Source organism: Myotis nattereri (genome assembly GCF_964212035.1).
Source record: "Myotis nattereri genome assembly, chromosome: 13".
Lineage (NCBI taxonomy): Eukaryota > Metazoa > Chordata > Mammalia > Chiroptera > Vespertilionidae > Myotis > Myotis nattereri.
Window position 1 is genome coordinate 43,106,573 of NC_138088.1, and position 14,720 is coordinate 43,121,292.

General features: G+C 49.5%; 1 protein-coding gene across 9 annotated transcripts in view; it reads left to right on the plus strand.

The window, feature by feature from the left end:
- The window catches only part of PAX2 (paired box 2), a gene marked incomplete at both ends in the record, with an annotated part of 79,267 nt that overhangs the window by 43,967 nt on the left and 20,580 nt on the right, over positions 1-14,720 (plus strand). For all 9 annotated transcript variants that reach the window (XM_081104956.1, XM_081104957.1, XM_081104958.1 and 6 more), the window contains one exon: positions 13,632-13,807. In XM_081104956.1, the coding sequence (XP_080961082.1) occupies positions 13,632-13,807 (176 nt within the window). The remainder of the gene's footprint in view (positions 1-13,631; positions 13,808-14,720) is intronic.

The window sequence follows — 14,720 nt, forward strand, 5'->3', positions numbered from 1 at the left end:
TGAATAAAACTAAAAAAAAAAAAAAAAAAAAGACCGTACCCTTTTATGTAATGATGTTTACTTTGAATTTATATTAGTTCACACAAACACTCCATCCATGCTTTTGTTCCGGCCCTCCGGTCCAGTTTAAGAACCCATTGTGGCCCTCGAGTCAAAAAGTTTGCCCACCCCTGTTCTAGACTCTTCTTCATGTGCACAAGCATATGGGATCAGGTGTGTGTGTGCTAACAGTATGTCAGTGGGCCAGGGCCCTTGATTTTAGAAGTTGTGTGGTGGAGAAAAATGACTGGAAGAGACAGTATACGTAAGAAAGGCCTTCGCTCCAGCCTGCTGGGTTGGCAGCATCTGGTCTCTCGCCTCCATGCTTCTGGGACATGCCTCTGCCGGGCACAGGCAGTGGGGGAACTCCATCGCCTACCTCCTCCTGGGAACTTCCTGTCCTTACTCAAGTTCTGCCGGGATCTAGGACAGAGGAGGACAGCAGAGGTAGAGTCATCTGAAGGCATAGAGCAGAGGGAAGAAGAGAGTAGAAGGCAGTGGGGAGGATGGGCAGAAGTTGGAGCTAGTCTGGGAAGCCAGGAGATGCTAGGCATGGAGCGCAGCAGAAATTGGCCAGGATGGCTTTCACCCTTTCTCTCCCCTCTCTCCTTTCCCCTCCCTGCCTCCCCCTCCTTATCTCTCCCCTCTTCCCTCCGCACATCTTTATTGGTTCTGGTAATAGCGTTGATTTGCATGTCAGGCAAAGCCTTGCTACGCACACAGAAAGAAAGCCCCAGCCTTGGCGGTGTGGCAGTGTCAGCTCTCGCTGTTGTTCGACAGTGTAAAATTAAATTAATAAAGCCCCCAACGCAGGAAAACATAACAGGAAATTAATGGCCTTTACTGTCGCTCTGATGCAGTCATTTGCAACCCTGCTTTCCGCACCAAAGACTTCATAAATGCAAGCAGTTTCTCTAAACAAGCATACTTAGAGCGGCCTGGTATGTAATTTTTCGCCTTGCTTGTGTCCTCTGAGCTAACAAAGCCCCTTCCCTCCTGGCTCCAGAGAGGTTTCTAACTGGTTCTGGTCCCCGCTGGAATCCAGCACCCGGCAGAAGGCCCTAGCCCCTTCCAGAAAGCCCAGAGAGGGCCGATGGAGGACGCAGGTCCCACAAAGTGGGACCCTCAGCCAGCCCTCCTTCCCCACCAGCAGCCAGTGCGCCTGAGCCCAGCAGGCCAGCAGGAAGGCACAGCGCATGCTCTCAGGCAGGAAAGTTGATCACTCTGGGGAATTCACCCGAACCCACCCAATGCTCACTCCCTGCTACCTGTTTGCTCCCTCCCATTGTGTTGCCTCTGGCCTCCCCTGCCCCCCTCCCCCCCCCCCCCCCGCCCCCATTTGTACTAACTCACCCTCCTCACATACGCTCAGGCTGGTCGTGTTGTCACTGGGTGCTCATGTCCTTCTTTCCTACAGGTAAACTAGGGGTTTGGGTGGAGGGGGCTAACATTCAAAACAGGGAAATTAACTGTACAGGTATAATTTTCTGGGGTTCTAGGCCTCTCTCGTATCTCCCTCATAGCTCCCTTGGCTGGTTAGGAAACACGAGGCCCCTAAATGATCGTTCAGGCTATCTCTCTGCCCTTGGGCAAATTTCTTATAAACCATTTCAGGTTACGGAGAATCTGTGATCTTGCTTTGGTATATAAATACGTGGAAATTTATACTCATCTCTCGGGGGAGCTTTGTATCAACGTGGGCCCCGGTGTTGGGAGGTATGAGAGGAGCAAAGAACCAGGAGGTGGGTCTCAAGGAACTTCAATCTACTGGGGGAGGCAGAGCTATCACACATGAGACTAGAAGATGAACCAGGTGGCAAGAGTTCAGTAGGAATCCAGGAAAGTAGCTAGAAAAGCAAGAAGGAAGTGGGACTTGAGCCTGGGAGTGGTTAAGATTCAGGGAGACAGGCTCCAGAGACACCTTCCATGTGGAAGGAGGTCAGAGGCTGGACTGAGAGTGGTGTCAGGCAGAGTCTCAGATTCTTAAAGGTCATCAGGTCTCCCCTCCAGCAGTTCTGCCTGACAGGGTACATCCCCTGCCTGGACATAGGACGTGAATGGACAGTTGTCACTGTTAGAATTCAAATTTCTGGATGTGGGATCTATTTCCACTCCTTACTTGCTCTGGGACCTTTGGCTAATTACATACTCTCTCTGAATTCCAGTTTCCTCATCTTTAAAGTGAACCACCTAGAGTGGCTCTCCCTCCCTTCCATTCCTTCTATTTGATTTACTGAGCACCTGCAAAAACAATGAGCTGAGCCGAGTGGGTTTCAGTTTCTCACATGATATGGTCCTTGTACTTGTGGGAGGTCCCTACCCATCCTGATTACCCATTTCTGAATTCATTATTGACAGTGAAAGTCTCTCTCTTTTTTTTTTTAATATATTTTATTGATTTTCCACAGAGAGGAAGGGAGAGAGATAGAGAGCTAGAAACATTGATGAGAGAGAAACATCGATCAGCCGCCTCCCGCACATCTCCCACCGGGGACGTGCCCGCAACCCAGGTTCATGCCCCTGACCGGAATCGAACCTGGGACCCTTCAGTCCGCAGGCCGACGCTCCATCCACTGAGCCAAACCGGTTTTGGCAATCTCTCTTAAATAAACACTAAACTCTAGAGCAGTGGTTCTCAACCTTCCTAATGCCGCGACCCTTTAATACAGTTCCTCATGTTGTGGTGACCCCCAACCATAAAATTATTTTCGTTGCTACTTCATAACTGTAATTTTGCTACTGTTATGAATCGTAATGTAAATATCTGATATGCAGGATGTATTTAGGCGACCCCTGTGAAAGGGTCGTTCAACCCCCAAAGGGGTCACGACCCACAGGTTGAGAACCACTGCTCTAGAGACAGTCTAACCAATGCCAAGTACAGTAGGACCATTGCCGCTCTGCACCTGGAGATTCTAAACCCATAATGTAGCCTCAGATTGCATTCGATTTTTTAGCAGCCATGTCAGACTCAAGCTTATATTGAGTTCGTGGTCAACTAAAACCTCGAGATCTTTTTCACATCAATTGCTATCAAGCCAGGTCTACCCCATTCTGTACTTGTGTAATTGATTTTTTTTTAACCTAAACATAGGGCATTCCATTTATCCCTGTTGAATTTCATCTTGTTGGTTTGGACTCTTAATTCCACCCGATTAAGGTCATAAGGAAGTTTTCTATATCATCACCCTCATCGTTTTCTAAAGAGTTATTTTCCTTTCAAATAAAGGAGAGCCACATAGCCCACCAGTGAAGATCCCCCTCCTGGTTGTGATAAATGAATGTTTTGGGTACTATTGACTCAGTAGCCATCAACCATTTCACTTTTCTTCATCTTGTCCATAAAGTTAGGAAGGAGATTCTTTGTGAAATGTTAACGTTCACTACATTCAGAGCATTTCTTTAATCGATCAATAAAACAAATCCAACTTAAGTCAGGGCACAAATTGAGTGCCTGTTATGTATGAAACATGTCAGGACTGATTTACAGAGGCAAATAGGACTCAGTCCTTGACCTCAAGAAGCTTTTCATCTAATAGGGAGATAGGGTGCATCTATCTATATAAAACCCTAATATGCAGATCAACCGAACAGTGGAATGACTGGTCACTATGATTCGCACTAACCACCAGGGGGCAGATGCTCAACTCAGGAGCTGCCCCCAGCCCACAGGCCCCAACTGGTGGTGGTGGGGGTGGGGCCGGCGAGCAGGCAGCGCTAGGCCAGCCAAGGTGGGTGTGAGCAGGGGGACCCCCGATCACCCCACTGGTTGCCCCACAGATTGGCCGATTGCCAGCCAGGCCTAGGGACCCTACCTGTGCATGAATTTCATGCACAGGGCCTCTATATTATTATAAGAGCAGAATGCGATAAGTGCTTTAATCAAGGTAGGAAGTGCTATGACGAATATTTTTAAAATGGGGGGCAGTTGCTTCCAACCAGGGGAATTGAGAAAGTCTTAGTGGAGGTGGCATTTGATCTAAGCGCTGATATATAAGTAATGTGCTCCAACTTATTCTTGGTGAGTACATGCAAGCTCCATCTTGCATGTATCACTGTTTTCTTTTCTAATGCCCACAAATTAATTTTATAATAATTTCTTCTAAAAGATTTCCAGACCCCAATATTAAATTTATTGAAGTGCTATTGTGTAAGCTTACCTTGACCCCCTTTTATTTTTTGCAAGGCAGGATGGCATTAGGCTTTATCACTGCTTCACTGTGACTCCTCAAGAGTCATCAACAAAAATTTTAGAATTTTATCTGCCTTTCCCCCCTTCCCAGACTCCTGCTACATGAATTATCTGGGCCTGAGGAAGTTAACTCAATGGGCATGGTTAGGAGCACCTGCCTGGCCCCCCCTGACCTGGGCAACGCCTGCTGGTCCCGTTTGGAAGATTCTTTTCTTTGGTGGAGAAGTTCTGCCTTCTCTCTCTTTCCTGTCAGTATTGCCTCCTCTTCCCCAGCACTGAGCCTAAACCTGCCTTCCTTTTGTCCTTTCTCCAAGCAGAGCTATCAAGACCCTTTTTTGTTGTCTCAGCTTGTTCTGAGCTTTTGTCTTCCTGACAGGCTCATGCTATTCTCATATCCATCCTTGGTTATGGTCCCCTCCTTCCATCTGTTGTATGTCCTTTACAGGAGGAAAAAAATAACTTTTGTCTGATAATAAGTGCAATACATGCTCACTGTAAAATATTTGTAAGATACGGTAGATTTTTTTAAAAGAATTACCCATAATCTCATCATCAAGAGATAACCACTGTTGGAATATGGTATCCTTTTTTTTTTTTCTGTGCATGTATAATCTTATATATATTATTTTGATAAAAATTGGAATGATATTGTATATACAGCTTGTCTTGCTATTTTCACTTAACATTATATAGAACCATTTTCACATATCATTAAATATTCTTTGAAAACATGATTTTTTAATGGTCGCATAATCTTCCACTATTCAGTGTACATGTCCTTTTAAAATCTAGGCTCATCGTATTTTAAAGCTTATTCGTGTGCAACAGCAATGATGTTCCTAAAATGTCCTTCTCTTTCTCCCCCTCCCCCACTCTCACTCCCTCTTGTCAGGTTGATTCTTTGAGCTTGCAGGGGCAGAATTTCATTGTTAGAGCATCCAATCCTTATGGAACTATGTTCCTTTCTAGAAACTCTTGCAGTGGGATCACACGACCATTCTTTCCCTCAACACCTAGCAGTTTGCTCTCCTCCAGTCAGACTTTGTCAAATGCCTCCTTCCTTTGCTGCTATTAACTCTAGACATGGTTGCTTTCTCCCCAGATCCCCATCACTTCCCTTTTATCAGTTTTTCTTTGTTGATCAAAATTGAGCACCCTGGAATAGGAGAAAGGGCTCTAGGCTGAGAACCTCAGTCCCCAGCCTAACGATGACTAGCTGTGTGACACGGGAAAATTGCTTAACCTTTCTGAGCCTCTTTTTTTTTTTTAAATCTCTAAGAGATAATGGAATTAAATGATCTCGATGCTTGCCAGCTGTGAAGTATGATAATACTGAATCCAGAGTAGCAATTTCTTTTGTTGCTTAGTTTTCCTTCGAAAAGGTAAAATACTGAACAAGGCAAATTAATAATCTATCAGCCTTTGCTTTGGGGATTCTATTTGACAAATCAGTCAACATTTCTATCACCTACTATGTGTCAAGCCCAATGCTAGGTTGATAAAGATGAAACAGACAGGTCCGTGCCTTCAAAACGGGAATCGTAATAGAAGCTCCCTGCTTTAAGTTTTGGTGAAAATTAAATGAGTTAATATATGTAAAAACCTGAGATGGGTGCCTAATATATAGTAGGCAGTTAATGTTAGCTGCTGTTATTGTTAGGATTAAATCAGTAGATGTACGTTAAGCAGAGTGTCTGGCACCATAATGGGAACTGGATCGATTTTAGTTATTATTATTTCTACACTAGAGGTTTGGATAGATGGGCTACTGGAACACAGAGAAAGGAGAAATTGATATTGCTGCGGGAGAGCTAGCAACCCTCTGGTGTACATCTGAGGAAACTCAATCCAGAAAAGCTCAAGCGACTTGGCTAAGGTCACATAGCACATGAGCGACAAAACTAGGAGTTCAGCTCAGGAGATGTTACTGCCGGTCCAGTGTTAAGTTAGGGTCACTCGGGCAGTTAGTGTCCCCAGAAGCACAGGAAGTCAGGCCAGGCAGGCCAGGCCTCCACACACACCTTTCACACTACCATGAACTCGCTGAGTGCTTGGAAGCTGGGCGTGGTCAAGGAGAACCCTTTGGCCAAAGGTTTGCAGGGCTGGAAGGTTTACCAGGCCCTTGTCTTCCAGCCTGATCTCCAAGGGCTTCTTTGTGCCCTCCTCTTCAGCTGGGCTTAGGGTTCCTGGGCAGGGCAGGCTCACAGATTGTGCAGTTTAAGGATGGGAGGCAATGGGGTACGTCACCTCAGCTCCTTGGACAGGCAGTGTCTCTACCAGCACAGTCTCCACCCAGCCCCTCCCAGCACATTGCAGCACCGCTTTCCTCCTCTTCCCTCCATTTCCTATCAATTTCTCCCTTCCACCGTGCTTCCCCTCCCCCTCTCTCCCTCCCGTCTCCCCCCCACCCTTTCCTGTCTTCTGCCCTTCTCTTCGCCTTTCCTCGGACTCCTTCCCTTTCTTTTCTCCCTCCCACTCGCCTGTGCCCTCTTCCCACTCCATTTATCCCTGTTCTTCTCCCAGTCTGGAAAGCAGCTCCATTCCTGGTCCCAAACCCCACACTCCCTGTTCTCGATCAGATGGGAGGGCCAGGGTGGCAGCCCAGACCTTCTCCTCCTGCGCAGTGGGGGTGGGGCTGGGGCTGCACAGGAGGGCTGCCCTGAATGACAAGCGGAGATATTGATCGCATTCTGAACTCAGCCCAGCCGATAGAAGGTAATTAATGACTCCATTTGCCTCAGTACTGAGGAGAACAATTGAGTTTGAAACTGCAACAACTGGCAGCTGGGGAAACTAGGGAAGCCTGGGGGTGAACCCCTCGGAGGGGGAAGGGGTGTTGGAGAAGCTAGGGTGCAGAGAGACGGGGGCAGAGGCCGTAGATCAGAATGGTATGGAGCAAATGTCTGTTCAGAGCCCCACCCCCAACACAGCTAGACTTGACCCCTCCTGCTTTGCCCAACCCCCCCCCCCCCCCCAGGCCTGAAGCTCATCACCCACTGTTCTCACTTCCTCCACATTTTTCTCTTTTCTTCCCGTATCACCTTTTCAGGTCATTTTCTCTCTGCAGATGAAGTAAGACTTGCTTTCCCCAAGATTGCTTCCTGTCAGCAGTGTGGTCTTGTGCATGCTTTTAACTCTCCCTGAGCTTGTTTTCTTTGCTGTAAAATTGAACTAATGATGTCTCTTTTGCAAGTGATCTGTGAGAATTAGAGAGCATGTGTGTAAAGCACCTCGACTGCCTAGTACATGGTTAGTGCTCACTAAATGATGATAATGACAATCTTTGACAAGAAGGCAAATTTGACAGTGTCGAACAAATAATTTTGCCTCTCATCTGAAAATGAGATTAATAATAATTACCTTGTAAAGTTAAATGGATTTCATGAGCATATGTGAAAGCCCTAATATTGTCAATTTCCCCATTGACAGGTAGATATTTGTGTTTGGTCTTAGAAAATGGAACTTAGTATAGTTCTTTACTACACCTAAAAACAGTCCCTTCAAATGCCTCATTTTCACTTCCTGGGATTTGATGGGAAACCCCAGTTCATACCCATCTTGATTTTATAGACTTTGATAACCTTGGCACTTTGTGACCAAGGAAATGACATCATCTATTCTATTACCATCACCCCCACCTACCTTTTGGTCAGTGCATGAGAATTTTCTTGTCCCTTGCAGCGACTACTTCGGGAATTTGGGTGGAATGTCCACATACGAGGAAGACAGAGCACTTCTATTTTACCCTTGTCCCTAGCCTTCATCCCTGAGACATGACCTTCGGGGACTGCCCCCCTCTCCAAGCTGCTGAGACCTCACTGGACAACCTTATTTATTTTTAGCCAGAGAGAGGGTTCTGGTCTGGGGTCAGAGAGGCGGGAGGTAGAGAGCTCTGCTCTGGGAAGCCCAGGTATAGATGGGGAGTGACAAGGCTAAGTGAATGAGGAAATCAGAGCTTATTGAGGAGTAAAAGATTATTATTAGTGATTCTGTAAGTGGCACGTGCTTATTGTAAAAAGCTTGGATGATATGGAAAAACTTAAATGAGTGAGGTAGGTAGGTGGCTCTCCTTCCAGTCAAGATGATCTTTTGGTTTTGCCATTCACTTGGTTTGAGTGGAGATTGGGAGTTGATGATGCTCATTGGGTCAGCCCACAACTGATTACAGAGCACGTTCCTGTGCCAGGCTCCCCGGTAGATATGCCCTTGAGCTAGCCCCTCACTCTCATTGAATCTGCAGCTCATGTACTCTGAGCCTCAGCTTCCTACCCAGCAAAACAGGGATTATAATCCTCACCACTTTCGAGAGTGGTCGGGGAAACCCAAATAACCTAAGGTCTTTGAAACCTTTTTGTTAACCGCTAAGCAAATATGAAGTGGTTAGAGGAGGAGTCAACATGAGCCTTTGTTCTCCTTGAAAGAATAGTATATGTCAAAGTTTTAACTCAGCAGTTTAATTAATTTATTTATATCTGCCTTGTTCCAAAAAGGACTCTTGGTGGCTCACTCTCCTTGGAAGTGCTCACGGTGTAGTGGACCAAGGTCCCGGAATGGGCTCTGGTCCTGCAAGTCTACTTCCTAGTTGTGTGACCTTGGGCTTGTCACCTTCCCTCCCTCACCTCCCCACCCACCCCATTAGCTTTCATTACTATAAAATGAGGACTTTGGACCAGGTGTCCCCTAATCACTCTGGGCACAGTCTGTGCTCAAGCTACAGGCTGCAGCCTCAGTGTAGAGAGGGTGCAAGGCAGAGAAGTGAGGATGCGGGGAGGGAAATCATGTCCCGGATGGGGCCAAGTGGCCCTCAGCTGGGCCCTTGGGTTTAGCACCCAGGCAGCAGAGTGAAATGATGTAGAGGGCAGGCTCTGGAATCAGACAGACCTGAATTTAAATCCTGACTGTCATTTACCAGCTGCATGGCCTTGGATAAGCTCCGTAATCTGTCTTGGCCTCAGTTTCCTTAGCTTTAAAAGAGGCGTCACAGTATTTACCTCCCAGGGTTGGGGGGGGGGGGGTGGATTAAATGAGCTGTGTAAAGTTCAGCAATGGCATGTAATAAGCTCTCGGTATTGTACCTGCTAATGGATGGTGGCTGGGCAGGGGACAGCAGGACAATATATGGAGACCAACTAGGACACGGCTCCTTCCTTGGTCTATGGGGTCTTACTAAACCTACAGCAACCATATTTTCCAGCCTCAGTCTAAAAACATGGCCTGAGCGTGGAGAAGGGTATTGGAAATCAGAACTCTTTCAGAAGCTCAGGCCCTATGGCCAGCATACTCCGCCTTCTTCTTGGAGTCCTTGAAGGGGTGGTCTTCTTATCCCATCAAGGTGAAGGCCGGGGGCCTCCTCCCATCGTTTAGGAAAGACTTTCCCTGGAACCAGCTCCCACCACGGGCAAATAGACCCATTTTGTGCTCACCCTGCTCTCTGAGACCAGGGCTTTGGTGTGGGGAGTCCAATGCAGAGGCCATCTGGGCCCTATTCCCAAGGAACCTCTCCTACCTGCTTTGGATGGCAATTCTGTGGCTCCAAGGTTAGGTTCTGTTTTTAATTGGGAATATGGTGTTGTTCTCTGTCCTTTGGGTAGAGGAACTGTAGGGGGCAGGATGGTGTTCATGAGAGCAGGAAGGGCCTCCTGTGGACCAGAGTCCCGGCTGCCAGAAGCTAACAAGCAGTGGGGGTGAGTGAAGTGGGGCATAGGTCTACCCAGCGGCCGCTGAGACCTAGGGATGCGAGGGACTTGCCTTGCAAGGGTGCCAAGCCAGTCAGGTTGCCAGTCCAGAGACCTTCTGCCAGGGTTCTGGCTTGAATGCTCCTAGGAGAACCTCATTCATTTATTCAGTCATTCATTGAGTACCAACTGTAAGTCCAGCTCCGTGCCTGGCCCTGGAGCTCCAGAGATGCATCGGTCATGGTCCCTGCCCACAGGCGCTCACAAGGGGAAGGATGCTACCTAATTACTCACACCCTCTCCTCTCCTGCTCACTCTGAAGCCTCCTCCTCTCTTTCAGCCCAGCTCTGCCAGAAGGGGCTTCAGTACTTGAATTTGCTGCAGCAGCGTCATAGCCCAGCTCCACCCCCTCTCTGCTGTCACCTCTGAGCCGACCCATGGGCAATCCCACTCTGAGCTCTCCCCCGCCGTTCTCCTGAGGAGGCCCCTTGGAGTGGTGGGCACAGACAGCCGCTCCTTTTTCCCTTCCTTTCCGAGTCCTTTCTTCTGTGTTCTCTTGTCCTTTCCGCTCCTCCTCTGCTCTCTCCTCCTTTTCATCCTCCACCCCCACTCTTCTAGGCCCTGGGCTGCCCCCCTTAGTGGGTACCCAGGCTGATGGGGAGACAGAGCCAGCAGGTTTATTCGGATGGCAAATGCCCTCCTCCCAGCCAGCGCTGCCCTAGGCTCCCTTTCTCCTCTCTTTGTGTCCTTTCTCAGGCATCTCCCAACCTCCTTTCCTAACTCCCTTCCCACCCTCTCTGCTTACCTTCATTCCTCTCTTCCTCCCCTAGCTGAAGGAAGGGCGCCACCCCATTCTCCGGAGGGAGCCCGGGAGAGCCTATGGGCCCTTTGGCTGATTTGGGAGGGCCGCCCCCTGTCCCCCACCAGTCATGCCGCTGCCCTCTCCCTGCCCCTGCCTCTGTGGTTCTCCTCCCTGATTGCCCAGAACTTTCCATGTGCTCCTTCATGATTCGTCTTTACTGCTGCCTCTCCCCCTTTCCTCACCTTCCTTCTATCTTTGGGGAGTTTCCTCAAGCCTCCAGCAGCCTCTCTTAGGGGTTCTCCGAAAGCTTTCTTCACGCCAGCTTGCTGTGCTGCACCTCTAGCACCTCCTTTCTTTTCCTCTCCCACACCCCTTCCTTCTCCTTCCCTGTCCCCGCCTCCCACCGCCACCTCTGCCTGGAACAGGCTTCCTTTTGCCTTCCTTCCCCCTCCCCGTTTCTCTCCATTGCTGCCTCTGTAACCTGTCTTATCACCAGGGCCTGAGTGTACAAAAAAATAAATAAATAAAAAGGTCAGTGAGTAGAGGGAGCAGCAATAACCCCTAAAACAGTACTATCAGTGGAACATGATTGATCAATTGAATTCCATAGCGGCTGAAAAATGTGGGATTAAGTAGTGTATTATACGCACAATGAGTTGAGGCATGATGTTCATTTCAAGTTCATTTCGCCGGCCTCTGCCACCAGATCAGGCAATCAATAGGGGCAGCAGATATCATATATCACCTCTCTGCGGGCTGGGGAGAGAGCACCATAATCTCTCGCAAATTTAGAGTGACAGATTTGTCAAGATCTGAAGGGCCCCTGAATAAATGAAGGAAAAGAGACTCCTCCAGCCAGTGACCTGAGGACAAAGCTTCAGTTCAGCCCCTACAGACACACACACACACACACACACACACACACACACACTCACTCACACACACTCACAAGGGCTTAGTCAAGCCACACACAGGCATATTCACAAATCTACACAGAGGCATGGTATGAGTCTCGCCACACACATGCACACATCCATGCACATGATGTGTGGGCAGCCTCTCGCAGACAAGTGCACACTCTTCTTCCCAGGCCCACTGGTGACATGGCAACACAAAGACACTCTTACTGCCTCCCTCAGTCCTGACAGCCAGGCTTCCCACAGAGGTAGGAGGACTCTAGCAAGGAAGAATAGATCCAATGAAACATGCAAATAGCTACAAGGGGTGGAATTAGGATGATGGCACAGGGACAGGAGAACATGGGGGACGTGGGCTCCTGCTCCCCATGCAATGACACATGCACACACACACACCTTTTCAGGAAAGTTCTCACTCTGTCACCTACACATACCCAGACGCTTATGTATGTGGATGTTTATATGTGTAGAGATGCATTCACACAAAAGGGAAAAATAAATATGCCACACCCTAACAGAAAATCATAGTGGAGGCTTATACAGAAAAAACACAACCACCAAGTTTTGTATCCATAGTAGCAGGGCACATAGAAATACCATTGAGGCTGTCTCTATGTTTGTCCTCCATAGACTTGATCCTGGTTTTCATCTCTCTCTCTCTCTCTCTTTCTCTCTCTCTCTCTCTCTCCCTTACCCTTTCCCTCTCTCTCTCTCTTTCTTCGCCCCTCAACACACCACTTTCTTTGCTTGCCTACCCCCACCAGAATAAAATGGAGGGATGACAGGAGGTCGCATTAAGAAAACAGACCCCCATGCTCCGTCTGAGAGGCCAGCAAGAAAGGGTAGGACGGCTGCAGGTTGAGGTTAATCAATATGTAATATTTTCTGTGTTCTCCCGAATGATACTGTACGGTGTTACTGTATATAATGCAATATTGATTATATCATATCGTATAATCACCTATAAACTGATATATATAACAGTCCCAGAGGATCATCCTGGGGCCTACAACATGGTCTGGCCCCAGGCCCAAGGCTCCCCAGCTGCTTTTGGCCAAGCTATGGCTGGGGAGAACCCAGCTTTGGTCCAGGGGAGTTACAGGGTGGGGGTTCAGGGAGAGGTGGCAGAGTAGGCACTGGGCTCACTGTGGCCCTGATATGGGAGGGCGGGGAAGCAGGGGAGCAGAAAGGAGAGAAAGCTTAGGTAGGGCAGGATGTGGACAGAGTTGGCCAGCAGCCCCAGGGAGCAGGCACTAATGTGGCACCACTGAGACCCACAGGAGGAACCAGGTGGCCAGGGAACTGGCCTCTGTAGAGGCCTAGCCAGAGTCCGGGTCAGGGACAGAGGCTGAGCAGGGTGCCTGGGCACAGCAGCGTCCACACAGACTCTGTCTTCAGCCTGTCCGAGTTAGCATTTTACTGCCCACCTGCCACCTGCTGTCCCCCTGCTCTGGTCTCCGTCCTGGCCCAGTGCAAGCAACATGCCTCAGTTTGGCTTCGAGTCCCTCCTCCCTCTGTGGTGAAGTTAATTGCTTCACCCAGCCTCCATGTTACACTCAGCCTCGGAGATTTGATGATTTTCCACCCTTGGAGTCAGTGGAACTGAAATTCATCTCAGAGTCACGTTCAATTCTCCACAGGCTGGGTAATGCCGGTCCCAGACACCCAGCTCCTCGCCAGGTTGACCCAGACCAGGGGATAGGAGTTCAGGGGAGATGGCCCCTGAGAGCCCTTCTGGCTCCACCTCTGTCTAGTCCTCTGGCCCCTTATCCTGGGACAACTTTCCTGTCTCTCCCCAGCTCCTTCAGAGGCTCTGGCTTCCTGAGCCAGGTCTCTGAGGCATGGCCAGCCTTGGGCCAGCCCCTCCAGCCCCAAAGCTGGGAGTAAGGGGCCCCAGCAGGAGTGCGAAGCCCTAGGGACCAAGCCAGGTGCCCTGCTTTACCCACTGCACTACTCTGTGCCTCGCTGGCCTGCACTGATGCTTCGAGTGTCCATGTGTCCCCCAGATGTGTCCGAGGGATCAGTCCCCAATGGAGACTCCCAGAGTGGCGTGGACAGTTTGCGGAAGCACTTGCGAGCTGACACCTTCACCCAGCAGCAGCTGGAAGCTTTGGATCGGGTCTTTGAGCGTCCTTCCTACCCTGACGTCTTCCAGGCATCAGAGCACATCAAATCAGAACAGGTGAGGAAGGCGCTTCCTGGGTGCAGAAGTGGAAAGGACCTGGCAGAAGAGGCCTCTGGAGAACATGCACAGGGATCAGCCATGTGCACACCTGCATTGCATGTGCTGCTCATGGATGCACCGTGTGTGGGCCGTGTGAACAGGCTCACACAGCACATTATAGTAGAGTTGGGCAAATCGTTATGGCATATGGTAGTTAGAAATGGTGAGTTCTGGGTGCGAGTGTGGCCTTGGGTAAGTCTTACTCCCTTCAGAGACTCGGTTTCCCCATCTATAGATGAAGGGCTTGGAGGTGTGATCTGACAGATTCCTTCTGGCCCTGCCATTACCTGCTTCTGGTGTCGAGTACTCGGGAACTTCCTTTTGCCATGTCCCTTGCCTAAATCCTCCCTCCTACCCCCCCACCCCCGCCCCCGGGGTCCTACAGAAAGTCTATGCAAGTCCAAGGCACTCTTCTTGCCCGGCTGTCCCTGCCTCCTGCTCCCCGATCCAGCTGTCCGGTGTGATCCCAGGCAGGCTGACAGCCTACCTCTCAGACCCAATACTTCCTGCAGATGCAGAACAGCCCAGAACACACAGCATGGGGCGCCGCCCACAGCACACCCACATAATACACAATGTACAAACACATCCGCTAACTTCTCACATTAACCCTGTGCACATGTTTACCACCACCACCACCCACTGGCTCCCCCTCCCCACAGCCCACAGTGCTCCCAGTATTCCCCCCACCAGCTCAGCCCCCTCCAGCCCCCTTCCCCCCACACCTCATGTAGCCCACAGTGCACACGCTCCAACACAGGAACATGCCCCCATTCCTCCCACACCTACAGCCCAGCCCAGGCCCACGACTACAGCACCACACACTCAGCTGCGCTTGCACACACACACGGTGCATGCTCAAACACGCAGC